Genomic DNA, 20,899 nt, shown 5'->3' on the forward strand with positions numbered 1-20,899 from the left:
CCATAGGGCATCTTGATTCCTTAAGGTTTTATTATTTTTCCTCTATTGATTGTACATTTATTGAGGACAAACTCCATTGCAATATCTTGGTTGTATATATAGACAGTGTGGAGCAGCTATTCTGTTTCAGGTGGTGCTTTTCCACAGAACTTCAGATCATCCATATAAAGGAGGTGAGATACTTGCCAGATGTTTTTACTGTTTGACAGACATTGTCTGATTTGTTTAGTATTGTTGTCAGAGGAATTAGTGCAATAGCAATAGTAGTGATGATAGTGAATTTCCTTTTTAAAATCCTCTCTTGATATTAACCCCTCCCAGTCTATCACCAATGACCAACAACTATGTTTTCCATTGTGCCATTGCTCTTTGCACAAAGCTTCTGATGTTTCTCCTGAGTTGAGTAGGTTGGTCTTTGGCAATTTTGTGACTTAGAACAGGTGGTTTCCCAAGTTGGAGGGGAAGAAATACATCATCTTTCACGTTCAGGGCTTCCCCCCCCCCCCCTATTTGCATTTCCTATTCTTACATCTCTGCTTAAAATCTATATTGCTTGTGGTCTGTTATTTTTAAAACTCCTGCCTTGCTTCTTGAGTCATCTCTCTTCCTGACTATATTTGTTTCAGAATTTGACTGATATGAGCCAGAAGGCCATAGCACTTGCTTCTGACCCGTCTGTATCTGTGAAAATATATATTTTTTCTTTTTCATATCTGCCTCAATTAAGGGCAGCACTGTCAAACTTTTCCAATGAAGTCAGGAAGAAAATCTTAGCTGTTTCTCTTTTCTCCTGCAAGTTTTAACACTCCATGGATGAACACAATTGATTGAACACAACCACGATGATTAGGGGACTGGAGACTAAAACATACAAAGAACAGTTACAGGAACTGGGCATGGCTAGTCTAGTGAAGAGAAGGACCGGGGGAAACATGATAGCAGTGTTCCAATATTTGAGGGGCTGCCACAGAGAGGAGGGGAGAAAGCTATTTTCCAAAGCACCTGAAGGACAGACAAGGAATAATGGATGGAAACTGACCAAGGAGAGATTCAACCTAGAAATAAGGAGGAACTTTCTGACAGTGAGAACAATCAACCAATTGAACAGCTTGCCTTTGGAAGTTATGGGAGCTTCATCACTTGAGACTTTCAAGAAGAGATTGCCATTTGTCAGAAATGGAGTAGGGTGTCCTGCTTGAGGGGGGGTGGACTAGATGACCTACAGCAGTTAATCTGTATATTGGCACAAACTGTATGAGAACCAGATCATTAGCACTGAACCTTTAAAATAAATATGTACCCAAAACACCCTTTAGGATGATTTCATTTTGTTAATACCCTAGGTAAGAAATTCCTAATGAAGACAGGAATCTGTTACCAGAAAGTGTCTATAAATTGACTTCTTGGGATCTTGAAGGCAAATGAAGAATACATACTACTGATTTTACTTTACTCCAGTAATTTGCTCAGAAGTGTTTTACTGTATCAGACCTTTCAGATAAGGCTCACTTATTTTGAACTGCAGCTCTAAGCACTATATCCACTTATTTCATTCGTACACTTTGTGTGTTCAGGTATACTATTAAAACCTCTGAAGGGCGTGTCTCAAAATCATTTCTGAAGTGGGCAGTATCAATTGCAGAGCAGTTGGTGCAAGGAAGGCAGAGTTCACTTTTCCTGATTTGGCTTAATAAGGAACTGTAGACATAGCTAATAAAAACTATTTGTGTCTTTCAGAGATATTTGTGAGTATTAAAGAAGATATTGTATTTGTTCTATTGACCAAGAAAAATCAGTACTATTTATTTGCCTTTGTCAGTTGCCCACCTGTTTGAAAGAATGAGAGTTATTCTTCCCTTTTAACATAGGTATGTTGCCACAAACAAAGTCACAGCAGTAGGCTCATGTTACTGTTACCTAGTATAATGTCATTGCTTCATGGTCACCCAAAGAGTTAATAGCCTCCAAGGAAAACGGGGAAATCATAGCACATTACTAGAAGTACTAGTTTTTCCTGCTTGAGAAGAATATCATGGGAAAAATGCAGTTCATGTATAATATAATTAGAGCAGATAACTGATCTCAAAATAGTGTTGGTCAACCCATCTATCTTTTAAACTGATTTACAGTGATCACAATACATTAAACTTTTATATTATCAGTCAACTTAGCTATCTTGAGATTTGTCCCAGCTAGTTGTCAGGACCAAATTGACTGTGGCTGGTCTCAAAAAGCTAAATAGACTTGGATTGACTTACTACATGGATGGAAGACTATTGGGACCTCCTAGGCTAGAAATTGAAAAAAACATTCCAAATGTAGAACTAGTACACCACTTCTCTATAGTGGCTAAGAAAACTGCATGATTTTTTCCCCTGAAGTCAACAACTGACAAGCTTCTCTTGAAGGAGGTGTTGCTTTCTTATTCAATCTGTATGAGAGTTGTAGGAGGATACTAGATCATGAAAAGCAGTTATGGGAGAAGTTGAGATGAATCCAGAGAACCTAAACTCGATCATCTCTTAAATCCTTGCTTCCACATGAGGCCTATAAAAGTGCCATCTTCATAATAAATCAGCATTTATCTGGGGTGAAAGTTTATAATTTAACTAATTAAATCAAATCAAATTAAACTAATGAACTAATGAATTAATTTGTAGAACATTTTACTTGTACATTTGAAAGAGAAAGGTTGTCTTTGTAGCAAAATGGGCATTGCTAACTTGCTTTGGAAAAGTCATCAACTGATTATGGGATCACTTTAGTGATCCAAATCAAGCAACCTGGGAGATTGGGAAGTTAGGAAGAAAAAAATGCTGTGTTGAGCTTTTATCCACCTTTCAAATACAAATTCATAAGTAGAATCTGACTCCCTAGGAATGGTGGCAAAACTGCTTTTGGTTTATTGGTTTGGAACAATATTTAATTGTGGTGACACATTTTTTAATGCCAAGAAGAAAAGCTGTAACTGATGACCAACAAAGAGGGGTGATTAGGGCATCAAAAACAAGCACAGATGTTCTCTGTCCTCCTAGAACCTGTTTCTTCTCACAATTATAGCTTTGGAGGCTCTTATTCATAAAAAGCTGAAGTATTCACCAATCTGTTTGCTCAACGTGGGCAATCTGTGGAATAGACTTTCAGGAAGAAGTATCATCTTGTAGCTCAGTGTTGATCTAGCATTGAGAAAACCTAACTTCAAACGTACCCTTTGCTACAGAAACTTGCTGGGTGATTTTGGACCAGTTTTGTCTCTCAAATGCATCATAGGTTTTGGGAGTTGGAACTCCCAAAGAAAAGGTGAGATATTGATACATTCTTTTAAGAAATCTCCTAACTTCTGGTTAGAATTTAAGAGTTGCCAAAATGCTGAAACAGGTGATTTTAATATCTGCTTAAACAGGTGGTTTTAACATTGGCCATAGTTGTGTGTCTGATTTAAGATTCAGTCTCTTTTTAAATTTCTGAATGCCAGGCAGCGTGGTTGCCTCAATTCATGCTTCCAAGGCAGCTGCCATACACCACGTCTCTTTCATTGTTTCTATTACCAATAAATCCAACACTAGAATATTTCTGGGGATTTTTTTTAGAGAGAAAAAGCTAGAAAGCTTTAAGCTGGGCAGAAGTTCTAGACAGGATAGAACTAATACCCATGTTTCCCTGAAAATAAGACCAGATCTTATATTATTTTTTGCTCCAAAAGATGCATGAAGGCTAACGGGCTTATTTTTGGGATAGAGCATGATCCTGAAAAATCATGCTAGGGCTTATTTTTCAGTTGGGTCTTATTTTAAAGGAAACAGTGTATGATGTTCTGGCTAAATGACTAACCTGTGACTGAGCAATATTGTACATAATAAAGGAATTTCCAGAAAGTTCCATGACGTTCCATTTTAAGGAGATGGTCTAGATAGGTGATAGCCACAGAACTAGAGCTTCAGGTTTTATTGGTAGATTGCATTTTGTTATTGCTCAAGGACAAATAAGAGTTCCGCATCAGGTTTTTTGAAGATTTAAAGACAAAGGCAGTATCTGCTCAAAACATGTTTTCCCCTCCAATCATTTCCTCCCACAATAGGTGTGAAATTAGCACATGCAATCTAGTCCAGAAGCCTGAAACTAGAGGCTCTTCGCAGGGGGAAGCAGGGGCTTCTGCAGGGGAAATCATAAAATCAGTGTTTGCAGTAACTATATGATCAGTCTTCCTCTTAAAAGACAAGACTTCAGTTGTGCAATTCTGCCCCCAGCATCTCAACTATCTTTGGACTTACTACCACTACTACTACCAACCTGGATGGGCAGGTTATCAGTTTTTCTTACTCCTGTCAAATTTCTCCCTTGCCTCTTTCCTTGCTTCTCTAGTCTGGTGATGTAGATCAAAATTGATGCAGATCATTCCCAAATCATGACCACAATTAGAACCAGACCGGCTGTCATTGAGTGAGATGGTGAATTGCACCCAATTCTATAACTTTTTAAACTGTCATCTCTGTGAATCACACAATCATTAAGCAAAGCCAGTTTCCCCCATTGACTTTCCTTGTCAGAAGTTGGAAGTAAATTTGCAAATGGCAATCTCATGGCCCCAGGATGCTGTAGCTGTTTTAAATACATGTTGGTTGCCATGGGCCTGGATTGTGATCATGTGACCATGGGGATGTTGTGATGGTTATAAGTGTGAGGACTCATCATAAATTTAAAAAATTTCAGCACTTTTGTAATTTTGAACTATTACTACCGTGTTTCCCTGAAATTACGACATGTCCTGATAATAAGACCATGCCATATTTTTCCTGTGGGCAAAAATATACGCCCTCCCCCAATAATAACCCCCCTGGACAATTACCCCTCCAGCCAGGCAGAGCGCCACTCACCAATCCTAGTGATATCCCAAAGGCGCAAAGCCGCAGGAGCCGGGGGGGCAAAGGTGCTCACATTGCTTGACCCCTTTGGGATACCGCTAGGTTGATGGGTGGCACTGTGCCCAGCTGGAGCGGGGGGTTGCTGGGCAGCTACTCTCACAAGCAGCTGCCTGGCAACGCCCCTTTCCAGCCGGGCAGAGCGCCACTCACTGACCCAGTAATATCCCAAGGGTGCTAAGCCGCATGACACTCTGCCCGGCTGGAAAGTGAGGTTGCGCAAGCACTTGTTCTGCCTCCAGCTCGCGTGGCTCCCTGTCCTCTCTGTCCCACCAGAGTCTTCCAATAGCCAGCCCACAACCATAGAGCATAGTCCCAGAGCGGCCGCTTCCGGAAGACTTGGCAGCGGATCTCCAGAGTTTGGAAGCCAGTTATGCTCGGAGCATGGTGGCGGCAGCAGCAGGGCAGCGGCACCCTGGCCCTGCAGGGAGAGCTAGGCATGGTGAGGCTGGGAAGCACACGAGCTGGAGGCAGAACAAGTACTCGTGCAACCTCTCCAGCACTACGCGGCTTAGCGCCTTTGGGATATTACTGAGTCGGTGAGTAGTGCTCTGCCCGGCCAGAAAGGAGGGTTGCCGGGCGGCTGCTCATGAGCATGGTCACCTCATGGCGGCTTTGTTGCACTGCTGCGACAGCGCAACACAGCTGTTTGCCCCTGAGGCTATGCCCGGTTCTTTGGGCACCCACTCGCAAGAGAGCAGCCACCCGGCACCCCCAAACCAATAAGCCCCCCCCTCCCGATAATAAGGCCCAATCAAAATTTGGGGGGGGGTCAAAAGAAAATAAGACCTTGTCTTATTTTTGGAGAAACGCGGTAAATGAATGTTTGTAAGTCTAGGGCTAACTGTGCTTGCTTTAATTGCAGCCACATCAGTCTTCTAGTTCATAATTTGTTTATGATCAACTACTATTCCAAGCTTGTTTTCAGTACTGTTATCGAGCCAGGTGTGTTCCAAGTGAAAAATGTTGCGTTTGCCTGTGTTAAATTTTCTGTGGTTTTTCTTTCTTATCAGTGACTTACCATTCTATACTGTAGAATGAGTATATCATTGGACACCATTGGTCTCTGTCAATAGCAGCTTATTCTAATGCTTTGCCATTTCCTAGTTCCTTTAAAATATGCTTGAAGGCCTTTTTAAATATTTTTGGCCTGCATAATTGAGTCTTCATTTGCATGATTCAAGGAGAGGAGGGAAGGGAAGGGATAATATTAAATAATATTAAATTTACTTCATATCCAACTGTACCTAGATTTTACAGGCCACATCCAAAGTCTTTATCAAGTCCTGATGTAAACAGAAGTTCAGGAAATGTCAACATCAGAAATATGGATCTTAACTTCACTGAATGTTTATTCGACCTACTAATCTTCCTTTAGTTTTGGATTTATTAAAGCATCTTCTCTTAATTTAATTCAGCAGTTCTCCTTTCTGGTCTTAAAATCAGGGCATCTATCCAGATTAATTCATCTTTGCTCTTCATCTAAAAATAATGTTAATTAAAATGGACCAATAGATCCTTTTTTGCTCTTGTTCTGTCCCTGAATAGCTTTTGTCTAACTGAATCAAAAGCTGTTTTGTAAAGATCAAATATGAAGAAGAGCAAGATAAAAGAGACCAGAAAAAGCTTGCTTTTCCACAAATGTTGTTGATAAATCAGATGAGGCAGAGCAGCTATTGATCCTGGTTGTAGTTGTTGGTGCATTTAATGGATAATTTATGAATGGCTTTGAGTTTCTTATTCACAAGGATAGGATTTTGGCTGCTCTAGGGTGTATCTTTGTAATATTTGGACTAGCTTGTAACAAGCACGGTGGGCATGGCAAGAGCTAATTTATATTTATATTTTGGCTAATATATTATTTTAAGAATAGGCTCAGATTGGCTTTGCAAATATTACTGGGGGAGAGGTTGTACAGCTGTAGAACACATAATCAGTTACAAAACATTAATTTACCAGAATACTTCTTAAGCAGTATTTACCCCATCCAGTAAGATACAGTATTATGTACTATTGCTATGTTTTAGGCCCGAGATTCGGAGAGATGCATTTATTCAGGTCAGCTAAACAATTACAGATGCAGTGGTATAATATATATGACATTTGATTAGCATGTTAACCTTTTTATGGCTTAGCACTTGTTGCAGAAATCTAGCCTGTTTGGTTAGTTTAAGTAAGGGTTAAACAGGCGATATAACCTAGTCATGCAGCTGGGCTGCTATGCACAAACAAGTTTTAAGGAGTCATTAGAGAAAAGAGGGATCTATATCAACAGAGCTTAGAAATCTAAGAAAGGAAATCAAGAACTGTAAGCTGCCCAGAGTACCTTAGAGATAATAAATAAGTAAAAGAAAAGAAGGAAAATCCTGAACATGGCACAGAAGACAGACCGTGGCATTATCTCCAACAGCTCCACAGCTTCTATATGGTTGACCCACTACCAGCTCAACTGTTGCTTCCTATTAGGGGTGCATGGTTCCCAAAGAAGTTACAGTATTTCTCCAAGAGACCTTGACCCTTTGTCCATCCAATTCTTCTCAGACACAACATTGAACAATACTGGAACCTGCTGCTTTGGGTAGTTTTCCACTTTTTTTAATATTAAAAGATCAAACTGACATAGTTTAATGGACAGGAAAAGATCTCAGTAGACACATACAGAGGCCTCAAGCAGTGGTGGATTTCGGATCCCGTTCCAACCGGTACGGTTGGAATGGGCCCGGCGGCATCCACTTGGACACACGCAGCGTGCGCATGCATCTTAGTGCCTCCACAAGCCTCCGTGACGCTCCAGCTGTTCACTGGAGCGTCGCACAGGCGCTGTATGCGCAGTGCACATGCACAAAAGTGCTGAAGACTTAAAAGACCAGTAAGGAGCTCAGGCAGGCCCTCCAGAGCGCCGTACCGGAACGGTATCTGGTTCTCCGGGCAGGCTCTAGTACGCCCATACCGGGGCGCACCACCTGCAACCCACCCCTGGCCTGAAGATACCAGAGGACTGTATCATACTACAATATTATTACTTTAGCATCACTGTTTGAAAAGCAGAAGATAATGCAGATAAAAGCATCATGTGGTGCTTGCTTGTGTTTATTGAAATCTCTTGTGGACCTCCAGGGAGACCCTGTCTATCACTTGCTGTTATTGAACAGGGATGACAAAATCTGGCCCACTGAGTGCTTAGATCTTGCCAGTAGGGCCACTGAAAACAGCAAAGGACCAACCTGTAGTGCCTCTGCCAGCAAAAACAGGTTGGGAGGACCGCATGCAGCACTCCTGAGCTCAGTTTTCACAGGCAGAGGGCTTGGGAGCCGGTTTTCACTGAGTGTTCAGGCCACCACAGGTGAGTGGTGCACCCTGGCCCCCTTAGGTCAAACATCACCCTGAGGTGGCCCTCAGTGAAATTGAGTTTAACACCCCTGTTGTCGAAGGATTATCTTCCAAGCAATGAAAATGTTAGATAAGATGTTGGAAAGCCCCATTTCAAACTATTTGTTGAGCAATTAATGAATTGAGCTCATTTGTTGCCCTTGGTTCAGTTGTCATTTCTATAATACTCTCTCAAGGGAGTATTATAAAATAAAAGGAAAGGAAGAAAAGAGCTTAGATAACTCAAACTCCTTGAGATAGAAATAAACATTACATCCTTCCTTTTACAAACTTTCTTTCAGTAGACTTTGGCCGCAGTGGATGAAATCTGTATTTTCACATGATTTTTCTATATTTAATATACATTAAATAAATTATTCAAATTTTAAATAAAGCTGGCTGAGGAATTCTGGGAGTTGAAGTCCAAAGGTTTTAAAGTTGCCAAGGTTGGAGACCCCTGCTATAGAGTTTTTACTCTTTTAAATTTGTTTTTTTTTTTCTGAGTTTTTCCCCAGTTGTTTTCCCACAGGTCAAGGCTATCCATTTGTTTGATCTGAAGTAGGAGAAGAGCAACCCTGCCCATGGTTTTGCAATCTTGCTTGCTTGTTCTGTCATTTTCTGATTCACTTGTGATGCTTGCTACTTCAGCACTTTTAATATCTTTCCTGTCCATTCCTGGTAGACCTCTTTCCTCTTCAAGGAGCAGCTTGGAGGGGTTCATACATCAAACAAAGTCTAATGAGACTTCTTTGCTTTTGGCATAGTGTGGAAAATCAGCCGTTGTGATCTGCCAGTCAAATATTTTGCATGCATACTAGACATCTTAAGCTGTGGTTAATTTGATGAGTGAACCCCATACTTATATAGGATTTCAGCTTTAGCACAGGATTGATTTAGTGTTCTTGGGTTGTCATTTCCATTGCTCATTGACAAGGATCATTATAAACTTGGATGTGCATCCCAGCTCAGCTTGCCGCCTGTCTCAGGAAATAGTTGCCCATCTGACATTTTAAAGAGAAAAGAAGAAGAAAATGTAGTAAATGAATAAAAGAATACATTTGTTATAAAACTACTGATTTTAACAAAAAACAAACAAACCTGGAATTCATCTGAGGAATTCTACTCATTTTAGAAATTATAAGCCTAGAGATCTACAATTCAGCAAGCTGCCACAGGTATTATTGACTTTTGTTCCTCACCCAACTCTGATTTATGCACACCTGGCCTTCAGATGAAAGTATTAAGTAAACTGCTCAGCTGTATGAACACCTGCATTGTGCAGATGGCACTGCTGCATTACTAGGCAAGCTTTTTTGCTGACGTGATGCACGCATCCTTTGCTCTCCTTTGTCTTTTCCCTCCTCTCTAAGATGCTGGGTTCAGCAGATTGAACTGCAGATTGTTCTTATCTATTGTGGATTAACAGCCGCTTCATCTGCCTGCAGCTTTGTTCTTGCTACAAGTAGAAGCTAAGCTTTTGAAGTTTTCGTAGCACTTGGGGTCAAGACAGCCCCACTTCCCTGGATATCTGGTGGAGGCTTCTGAAAAGATGGATGGGGAATCACAGAATTTTACAGAGGGGGTTCCTTTTTGAATTGTTTCTTCTGGGAGCAACAGACTCCTGTCCTTTGTCCATACCTGAACAATAAAGATAACCTGTCCTAAAGTGAGAATCTGAGGCATATAATGCCCAAAACATTCAGTAAACCAAAAGACTCAGTAGCTCAAGAAGAAAACAAAAATATGAGCCATCCACAATTTACAGTGTAATGACTATAACAGACACTGTTCAGGACTGACAGGCAGAATACTAGCAGAGCACTTCCATGAACATCAACTAGCAATCTGAAGACACAATGCAAACTTCTTTATCTCACAATACATAATCAGACTCGACTCAGTCATGGTTTCAGCTGGGAAACTGTGAGCATCCTAGACCGAGCTAAATCTAAAAATGCTAGGGAATTCAAACAAAGCAGCCATCAATAGACATATGGGGATAAACTACACTTACACCACATTCAAAAGACACAATAAAAAAGCTAAGAAGGAAAATAAAAATCCAGAAGACATCTACTCCAGCAGCCTACTCCTAGATAAGAAGGGATTAATATCAGACGAATAATCAAGCAGAAAACAATACCCTAATCAAGGGACTACCAAGGAGAAAACCACACCCCACCAAAACTGGCAGGGTGTGGTTTTCTCCTTGGTAGTCCCTTGATAGGGCATGCTACTGTATATAAACAGGGAGCAAACACTACCCTCACATGCACAGATGATGTTATCTATTTGGGTAATAAAACGTTTGGAAAGCAAACAATCAAGCTCAGACGGCACCACTGTTCAATTCTAAACTATGTATATTATTTTCTATGAGATTCTCTTCTAGCAAACAAAGTGTCCAGAATTTTTCCTAAAACATTAGGAAATCACCTGTGTCTAAATTCAGTGCTCAACCTATAAAGCTTCGTTCAGACCCAATAACAGAAGTAGGTAATTTAATCAATGAGATTTTAGTGTATTCTCAAATTGTATATAGTTGTTTTCCTTTTCATGATTGGGTCTGGTAATAAAAAATACCTTCATTCTTTCTGGTATTATCAAAAAATGCCACATGTACAAGATTTCTGTGTTCATACTTTTCTGACTTACTGTCCTTGAAATTCTTTTTTTCCTCATTTGATATACAGAAAGCAGTTAAGATCAAGGCAGATCCCTAAATATTTCTTGCTCCCTTATTTCCTTGATCATTGGCTTGTGCTTATGGACTAGAGCACTAGATTGCCTACTCGAGATTAGATGGAAACCAAAAAGGTTGCTTACATCCTTAAATCTGAAACTGTGCCCCAATGCACAATAAAAGATGGATTGGAAACATGATGCTTGTGGCTTTTGAAAATCAAATGAAAATTAAGTTTAACATTAAAATACTAGGCATTTGAGTTATTTTGTAATACTAGAAGATTAGATTGCTGATAAGATTTCATGTGATTGCTGTAACATTGATTCCTGGCTTTTGCAAAGGTTACTAACCCTGCTGTAAATCAAATACATTTCACATTTGTTCAGTTTTCACAATTCTTCCACTATCAAAGAGAGCAAATGATACTCCATCTCTCTCCAGTTTCTTTTTCCTCATAAATTAAAAATTTGCATCCAAATGCAAATTGTCTACTTGCCTGGACCAAACCTAATATAGTCTTAATCTTAATAAGTTAATTGCAGAATACAATCGCTGTGTTTCAAAAGTTCTATTTCTGATTGTATATCTAATCTGCAGTGTTATAATTCGCTAATTCAGAAATAATAATATAAGCAAACAATTAACTGTGTGACTAACACAGCATGTGCCAACCTGTTCAGCTGCTGAGACTGTGGCTAACCATGATTGCGGGAGGTGGGTGGGGGGGTTAACAGTTTCAAATAAATATGAAATAATTGGGACAATGGCTGAACAGATAAAAAATATTACGAATGTCAGCTTTTTGTATTCAAATTTCAAGTATTTAGGTATAACTTACATAAACCCTAACGATCCATTGATTTCTGGGTGGTACACAACTTTATATTTCTTGGTCTGTTTAAATGGGTTTTCTCACCCATGGCTTTTACATTTGCCTGTGGACAATAGATCATAACTGTAATCTGAATGGAGCACTTCAGAAGAGTTTGTAACAGTATTTCTCAATCTCAGCAACTTTTTAAGATGTATGGACTTCAACTCTCGAATTCTGCTGAAGATGAACTGCTGAGGTTGAGAAACACTAGTTTACAGCATCTTACAAGATGCTCAAGAGACATCCTTTCCAGGATGCATGTCCCAGCACCCTCAGCAAAATTGGCTGAATGCCAGGTCACACCATTTTGTTGTGTCAGTGTGTCTTCCCACCACCCTCACCCCCTACACAAAATATATAACAGTACTGTACAATTGTAAGCAATCAGAGGGGAGGGGTCACTTAGTCCAACCCTTTTTAATGCAGGAATGACACACCAAGTATTTTAAAGTTGTCTTTTCAACTGCTGCTTACATGTTCCCCTAGAGCAGGGGTGTCCAAACTTGGGAACTTTAAGACTTGTGGACTTCAACTCCCAGAATTCCCCAGCCAGCAGGAATGACACACCAAGTATTTTAAAGTTGTCTTTTCAACTGCTGCTTACATGTTCCCCTAGAGCAGGGGTGTCCAAACTTGGGAACTTTAAGACTTGTGGACTTCAACTCCCAGAATTCCCCAGCCAGCCCTAGAGGAAAACCAACCACCTTCCAGTCTATTTTATTGAACAGTAATAAATATTTGATTTGTTTGAATGTTTGCAAATAATCCTTTCCCTTTGACAAATGCTCAGAAGATATATTTTAGGGACCTTTTCCCATACATACCCATACTTTCCCCATGTATGTCAGAGGTGGCATTCAGCAGGTTCTGACCAGTTCTGAAGAACCGGTAGCAGAAATTTTGAGTAGTTCGGAGAAGCGGTAAATACCACCTCTGACTGGCCCTGTCCCCATCTACTCTCTGCCTCCCGAGTCCCAGCTGATCGGGAGGAAATGGGGATTTTGCAGTAACCTTCCCCCAGAGTGGGGTGGGAATGGAGATTTTACAGTATCCTTCCCCTGCCATGCCCATCCAGCCACGCTATGCCCACCAAGCCACCCCCACAGAACTGGTAGTAAAAAAAATTGAATCCCACTACTGGTGTGTGTGTGTTAACAAGTAGTCATTCAATTACAAATTTAGAAAGGAGTTGTCCTCCGTCTGATGCCCTCCACATGTTGGAGTCTGGAATTCTCATCCTATCTGACCACTGGAATCCTGAGAAGAAATTGTCACTAGAAACATCAAAACTGTTTTGAGTGAGGCTGTTCTGAAATTTCATAGACCTGCCTTATGATTTGTTGCGCTCTCTTTCATTTGTAATCCTCCTGATTTCCCAGCACCATTTTTCTCTCTAGGGGAAAAAAAGAAACTTCAGAAAGGAAGAGATGAAATAGAAGCTCTCAGTTGGGGAAGGAGAGCATCAGACTGAGGAAGGTTGCAAAGCATCGTAATTCATACTTCTCTAGGAATATGCAGCTATTAATGGATCGAACTCATACCAGCCCTTATTCCCGAATATCATAGATTTGGATAAGGTAAAGCTTCAGATTCAGTTATAGCCTGAAAATCCTAACCAGGATTTGACTTGTGAGGAGATCTGCATTAATGAGTCATTTCTCCAACCTGTCAAGGCTGATAGGACGAGGCAACTTTTTACTGACAAAGATTTCTCATGATATTCTTAGAGAGGGGAGATGTGGACCATAAGGCAAGTATGGCTAATGTTTCAGGAAGAATGTCGAATATTTTATTTGCTTTTTTAAATGCTTAATTTTGCAGCTGCCTCAAAATGGGTGGTAAAGGGAGTCAGGCCTGGTCTAAGAGAAGTGGGAGAGCTGCAGATAGATCTTGGTGGCCATTACTGCCCACCTGTCTTGCAGGATACATATACCTGCTGCCATATTTACTTCCTGCCCCCATATTTCAAAAGAGTTGACTAAAACATTCAAATTTATTATTGAGACAAATATGACCTAAAGTGTCCTCTTTTTACAGGGAGGAGGTGTCTAGACATTTCCTTCTAGAATGCCTTTCTTGTCAGATGAGTCATGCAATAACCACCCCCATGTTTTTAAGCTGTCAGAAAGAACCAATAAGAGGCAAATCAAGACAGGTCACTCAGGTACAAGTTATTAAAAGCAATGAATATAAAAGTGTCTGTCAATAATGACCATTAGGAGAGTTAGACAACCGCAGCACACTGCTTACAGCTATGCTCAGGTATATTCCTAGTTTTCTCTCTTCTTGGGATTGCAGAGATACGTACACAAACTTCATAGCCTGAGCAATAAAACCTAAATATTCTTACTGGGATTAAGACAGAGTCATCATATACTGTATATGTAGTATATGGGTCAGATTTATAATCCAGGTTAAGTACACTTTATGCTAAAAGCATTTGCATGTCAAGGAAACTGAAGTACTCTGGCAATACAATATTTATGCATATATATTTATTTAAAAAAGTCTTTGCCTACATAGGTTGAATCATCTTCTTTTAAATTCAAAGAAGCTGCAATGGTGCTGAAGGAGAAACTAAAATAAATGAACACCAGGCAAAGAAATGAGTACTAGGAGAAATTTTCAGCATCTTTCATGTCTATTACAGAAATGCTAATTTCTTTCATTGTAACCATGAGGCCTAGAAACTTAATAATTTAAGTAGCTCATCCATGCACTGAGCAATTGCAGTAGAGTCCAGAATGATTTCTTATAAGAATTCCTCAAGTACCAGTTAATAGAAGTGCCTCCCTTTCCCTCTCTCTTTCTCTCTCTCTCTCTCCCCTCCCTCCTTTTCTCTCTCTCCCTTTCTCTCTCTCTCTCTCTCCCCCCCCCCTCTCTCATTTGATCAATATTTATGTAAAATTCAAAATATTTTGGCTATTTTCTGCAACAGTGTTGCAGTAGATCAGGGGTGTCCAAACTTGGCAACTTTAAGACTTGTGGACTTCAACTTCTAGAATTCCCCAGCCAGCTCTGCTGGCTGGGGAATTCTGGAAGTTGAAGTCCACAAGTCTTAAAGTTGCCAAGTTTGGACACCCCTGCAGTAGATCAAAGAGCTGCCAGCCAAGATTCAGGGGTTTACAGGATCACTCCAGCAAATGTCCCATCTGTTCACCTTGTTCCCAGCCTAAAGAGATTGCTGCAAACGACCAGAGAATAAAAAGGCACCATCCTTCCCTCTTGCAGAGAACATACTATTAGCACAGCACTAGGCAGCTCCCAAAGCTGTCAGGAAACAAAAATGCTTCATACCTTTTTGTTGACTTAGCTGTAGCTTTTCCGTTGGGCTTGGTAATATCTCACTTAGCAACCTCAGCAAATCTGATCAGACTTCATAGGTAGCCCAATTATGAATGCAGCATTCAAACAGCAAAATGCCATGGGAAATGCCTCAGTGCAATTATACAAGGTAAAGTGTTAATCCAGGATAGAATGATAACTGCTGGGTAAAAATCAGTTCCGCTTGAAAACCCTTGATGGTAAATGAATAAGTGTACAAGCCGTGTTCAGTCAAAAGAAGTGATAGCAGAGAAAACTTCTCTTTGGAATTCCAGTGCATTCCATCCTCTCATGGTTTCCCATTGTCCCGTAAGACAGTCACTATTCTACAGCCAATGGTCTCTCTCTATGTATTGATCTATCTATATGTATTGATTTATTTATATCTTCCCTTTATTGTCTTTATAAACAACCCAAAGCAATGAACATAACTAATACTCTTTCCTTGTTCTATTTTCCCCACAACAACCATGGGAAGTGAGTGGAAATGAGAGAGAATGACTGACCCAAAGTAATGAAGCTGGTCTGCATGTCTAAAATGGAACTAGAACTCACAGTCTACTGGTTTTTAACCTGGGGCCTTAACCAGTAGACCAGACTGTCTTCTTAACTTACATTAGGTTGCCTTGATTTCCCCCTCCACAGCCTTTCTGTCCTTCTATAAATGTTGCAATGGCCCCATGCCTGCTAATGGCCCTTGCTCGGACATAAGCTGTTCCTTTTTGCTATGCAAGTGATAGGACTTGCAACTTGTACATTATCAGTGATGATCTACTGGAAACAGTTTAAACTGAATTCGTGGTTAGAGGTAATACTCCAGACCAATAATTAAACTTATGTTGTTTATCTGATTCACAAACTTAAAACATCCTTTAAACATAAATAGAAAATGATTCATTGTATTATAAGAAGCAATTCAAGTAATTCAAGTATCGTAAGCAGTGGATATGCAACCCCTTTCTGATTTTGGGAATCTTTAAATGTAGGTAGTTGTTAATTTAAATAACTTTTGGATGAATTATTCAGGGAGCTAAATCATGATCAGTCACTCTGTCTCAGTTTAACCCAACTCACAGGGTTGTTGTTATGGGAAAGATAGGAGAAAGAAGGAATATTAGATATGTATATAACACACACACACTCACTCCATTTTCCTTAAAAGGGATGCATAGCTTCCCTTTTCCAAATTTCCTTGCATAACAACTGTGCTTGAGAGAAGCTGGGCTGAAAAATCTCAAGAGTGAAGCGGAATCCAGGTTTTCCCATATGTTCTCCTACTTTCACCACATGGCCTCCTTTTTTATGAATAGAGGCTCTCTGAGAAGTGCATTCTGAAGTTAAACTAGATCAGTGTTTCTCAAACTTGACAGGATATGCAGACTTCTTGCTCATGCTAGCTGGGAAATTCCGGAAGCTGAAATCCACATGTCTTAAAGTTGCCTTGGTTGAGAAAACACTGGACTAGAGGCATGTCAAGTACAGTATATGAAAGAAGGTCCAAAGCAGCATACTTCCATTGCTTTTCTCATCTCCTTGCAAAAATAGTCCTTCCTGGCCTAAACGAACTCATGATCTGTAAAAATCAGATTCTTATGTTTCTCCATGTCATGCTGTTCAGCCATCCCATCTGTTCCACTCCTACTGTTGTATGTTATTAGGTGATGTGAAATATGAGTGTGGAGACCTGACATCAAACATCAGACATCATGCTAAATCTGATGGAGGACAGAACTGGGGAGGCAAGGGTTGAAATTTGTGTTGAAATGTCAATAACAGAGACTACAATTCTCTGGTTAATTAAAAAAACCTTTTATGCATGCCCTAAAAGGTGGGGAAACAGGATTGCATTAGATTGAATAACAAAAACCAAGGCACTTATGTATGCTTTGTTTTCTGAGTTTTATTCGGACTGCAAAGATTTAGAACTTTGCTGCAACCACCACCATTTACCCAGAGTTACTGCGGAAAAAATGTACTTGCAGTTCTCAGTAAAGTGTCCTATGTCAATAGCAGAGTACTTTGAAATATAGATTGGCAGGGGAAAAAAGAGAAAGGAAGGGGGGAGTAAAATGCTGTGACATCATCATTTAGGTAAATTATTCCGGACAGCATGCAGTGGCAAGAAAACGAGATCTCTTGTTGAAATTTGAGCAATCTTAGCAAATTTATATTATGCCTATTTTGATTCTGGGATTTATTATTTTGTTGTTATTGCAAACAATCAAAAAATATCGTTAAAGGGTGGGAGTGAGAGATAAAAAAGATTCAGCATTTCTTCTCAAACAAAACAATATAGCAAGCTTGTAAAAAGCCAGATTCTGAAATGAGTAGGAGTTGCATTTAAGAGACCATATGTAACCCATACTGACACAGCAGGAACTGCATTTCTGTGGAATAGTGTTTGAAGTGTGCTTGTCATTGCACTTGTTGAATCTTATCTCAAAGAATAAAACCATGATAAAACTCATGCAATTAAACTTCTTACAAATACTCAGATGTATCCTAATATCTGAAGGGCCTAATAATGCAGCTTTCGAAAACCAATAGGAAGTTGAATTCCCCCCGCCCCAAAAGAATTAATTATCCTACTGAGACAAAACTCTTACAGCAGAGCATTATAGATGTATATATGTGTCATCTTAGAGATGTAATTAAACAAAAACATTTCCATGCAGAAAGTCCCTGGTTCTAAACCTACCATAAGAGTCGTGATGGCGCAGTGATTAGAATGCAGTACTGCAAGCTATTTCTGCTGACTGCCGGCTGACTGCAATTTGGCAGTTCAAATCTCACCAAACTCAAGGTTGACTCAGCCATCCTTTCGAGGTCGATAAAATGAAGACCCAGATTGTTGGGGGCAATATGCTGATTCTGTAAACCACTTAGATGTAAAGCACTATGAAGAGGTATATAAGTCTATTGCTTATTGCTATCTCATGATACAGAACTGAGAATATCTGCTTATCAAAGTCCTAGGGGAACTAATGATATGTCCTGCTGTAATCCAAGTTTCTATGTTACTGATCAGGAGAATTTGTTTCCTTTATCCAGTGTCCACCAAAATTAAGACATAGAGTTTTGATATATAAATGTTGAATAACCATTTGTCTGAAGTGGTGTAGGGTTTCCTGCCTAAGCAGGGGGTTGGACTAGAAAACGTCCAAGGTCCCTTCCAACTCTGTTATTCTATTTCTATGTCAGGAGGGACAAGCTTTGCATGCAAATAGTCTTAATTCAGTCTGGTTAAACATGTGGGCATCAAATGATGAGAAAGATCTCCATCTATGGTTCTGGAGAGCTCTTACTAATCAAATTAGATGATGTTAGGCTGTACAATAGAAGGAAGTAGAATGATTTTGCAGAACATGTGAGAGCTTGAATCAAATAGAAAATAAACAATTTAACTTAATTATCTTTCATCTTTTCAGTATGCCACCACAGGCTGTTCCCTGACACTCCATCATACAGAAAAGCCAGATCATGAAGACATTTGTGAGTATCGCCCTTACTCCTGCCCATGTCCAGGGGCATCATGCAAATGGCAGGGCTCCTTAGAAGCTGTGATGTCTCATCTAATGCATGCTCACAAGAGTATTACGACTCTTCAAGGAGAAGACATTGTCTTCCTCGCCACAGACATTAACTTGCCGGGAGCTGTTGATTGGGTGATGATGCAGTCATGCTTCGGCCATCACTTCATGCTGGTTCTGGAGAAACAGGAGAAGTATGAGGGCCATCAACAGTTTTTTGCCATAGTCTTGCTCATTGGCACTCGCAAACAAGCAGAGAACTTTGCATACAGGCTAGAACTGAATGGCAACAGACGGAGGCTGACATGGGAAGCAACACCACGATCCATCCATGATGGGGTGGCAGCAGCTATCATGAACAGTGACTGTCTTGTGTTTGACACTGCCATAGCACATCTATTTGCAGATAACGGGAACCTTGGAATCAATGTGACTATTTCTACATGTTGTCCGTGATTTTTTTGTGTAACTTGTGAAACCATGTGGTTTCCCTGGGCATAGTGCTTTCATGTTTTGCGGAGTCTTTTTTTAAAAAAAAAATGGTATTCAACTGTTGCCCTGTCTTTTCCTTCTCATGCAGATCATAGGTACATGAGGAAGAGCAGGAATTTGCCACCAGTGCCATCACAAACCTGTCATTCACTTTGGAGTGATGTATCTGTAGTGTAATCTATATATATATATATACACTCCCTCCATTGTATGAAATCCTGCACAAATGTTAATCACTGGGTGGCAATACACCCACATAGGGAGTGTATCTTCATACGTAATACAAGTCTTACCCTGACATTTTAATAAATTATATTCATTGGGAATTTTAAAATAAGATTTATCAGAATAGTTATTATAGCAAAATCAATGCCCTTTTAATCCAAAAGGAAAGATATATATTTTTAAGAGTTTCACTGGCATTTTTTAGAGGGAGAAACAATGTCATCATCTTAAAAAGCGAGGTTTTGTTTTTAAAACATAGGGAATAAAAGACGTGGGACATCCATGAGAGGTAGATCTTCAATGCCTAAAAAGTCCATGCACAATTTTGGAAAAATGAGGTGCTTAAATAGACTACAGCACTTCTGGTTACAAGCAGGGAACACCTTATTTAAACAGTTCCATACAACAGAAACATGGTACAGCAAAAATGATGTCACTAAATTATAGTTTCCCTCCTATAAGGCTGAGTCATTTAAGGGATATTTTTTTTACTGTGAGGAAATTTTTGAAAATGTGACCATTTACCCACAACATAGAGTCTATTTCTACAATCTCAGTACTTTGGTGGTTCACTATACTTCATCTCCAGGAAGGAGCAGCACACTGCTTCAAGCAACTGATAAAGCCTTTGACCATCTTTGTAACAAAATATTAAAAGGAAAGAGTAAATAAAAAGAATGTGACAGTGTTGGAATTACTTTATCTTTAAGCTTTTAACACACAGGAATTTGTGGATATTACATTTTATACAGTTCTGCACACATGAGAAAAAGTTTACTTTATCAAGTGAGTTTTCTTGCTGTTTTTCTGGCTGGTGAATTGGCTGAGTCTTTATCTTTTTTAAAAATGAATGTTTTCTATTAGGAACGAAGACTTGGATATCTGCACAGTGGGCCCACTTCATCCATTCATCTGTCTATTTCTATAAGAGTTGAAGAGAGTCTTTGTCAGAGCTGCTTACCTAAGGATTGCAAAATGCACACGCACACACGCACGCACACACACACAAACATGGCATACTTCACATGCACATTAATATTCTAAAAAGTGATCTGAGGGTGGTCTTCTTTTCTGCTATTTAATTTTTTTTTCTGTTGGCATAGCCATATTTACTCTAGTTTTCTAAATAAACCTTTTGCAAAAAAAAATAACTTGTGTGGGCTCTTTTACTGAGTAGAAAAAGAACACCTGAGCATCAACTTTGTATTCATATCGTAGCTGCCAAGGACAAATATACCTCAATGGGACAGCATATCTTATGCACTGGCCTAGTAAGCTTTTCCTGTCACAGTGACAGACAGCGAACAGACGTGGAATTTATTCTAGAACTGTATTCCCATGATGTCGCATGGTCATGACATTAGTGAACAAAGTATGTCACGACATATATGAAGTCATTCTGCATGACCATTACTATCACCACAGATCCCCATGCTTCTCATCTAGCTTTCTGACTGAAAATATAGGTGTTCATAATCCA

At 39.7% G+C, this 20,899-nt stretch overlaps 1 protein-coding gene across 1 annotated transcript in view; it reads left to right on the top strand.

The window, feature by feature from the left end:
- The window catches only part of SIAH2 (siah E3 ubiquitin protein ligase 2), a 29,169-nt gene extending 8,496 nt beyond the window's left edge, over positions 1–20,673 (top strand). The window contains exon 2 of the mRNA XM_081954765.1: positions 18,601–20,673. Within this exon, the coding sequence (XP_081810891.1) occupies positions 18,601–19,158 (558 nt within the window). The 3' untranslated portion in view covers positions 19,159–20,673. The remainder of the gene's footprint in view (positions 1–18,600) is intronic.
- Positions 20,674–20,899: the final 226 nt, after the last annotated feature.

This window comes from Natrix helvetica (genome assembly GCF_964273705.1).
Source record: "Natrix helvetica genome assembly, chromosome: 5".
NCBI classification, from domain to species: Eukaryota; Metazoa; Chordata; class Lepidosauria; order Squamata; family Natricidae; genus Natrix; species Natrix helvetica.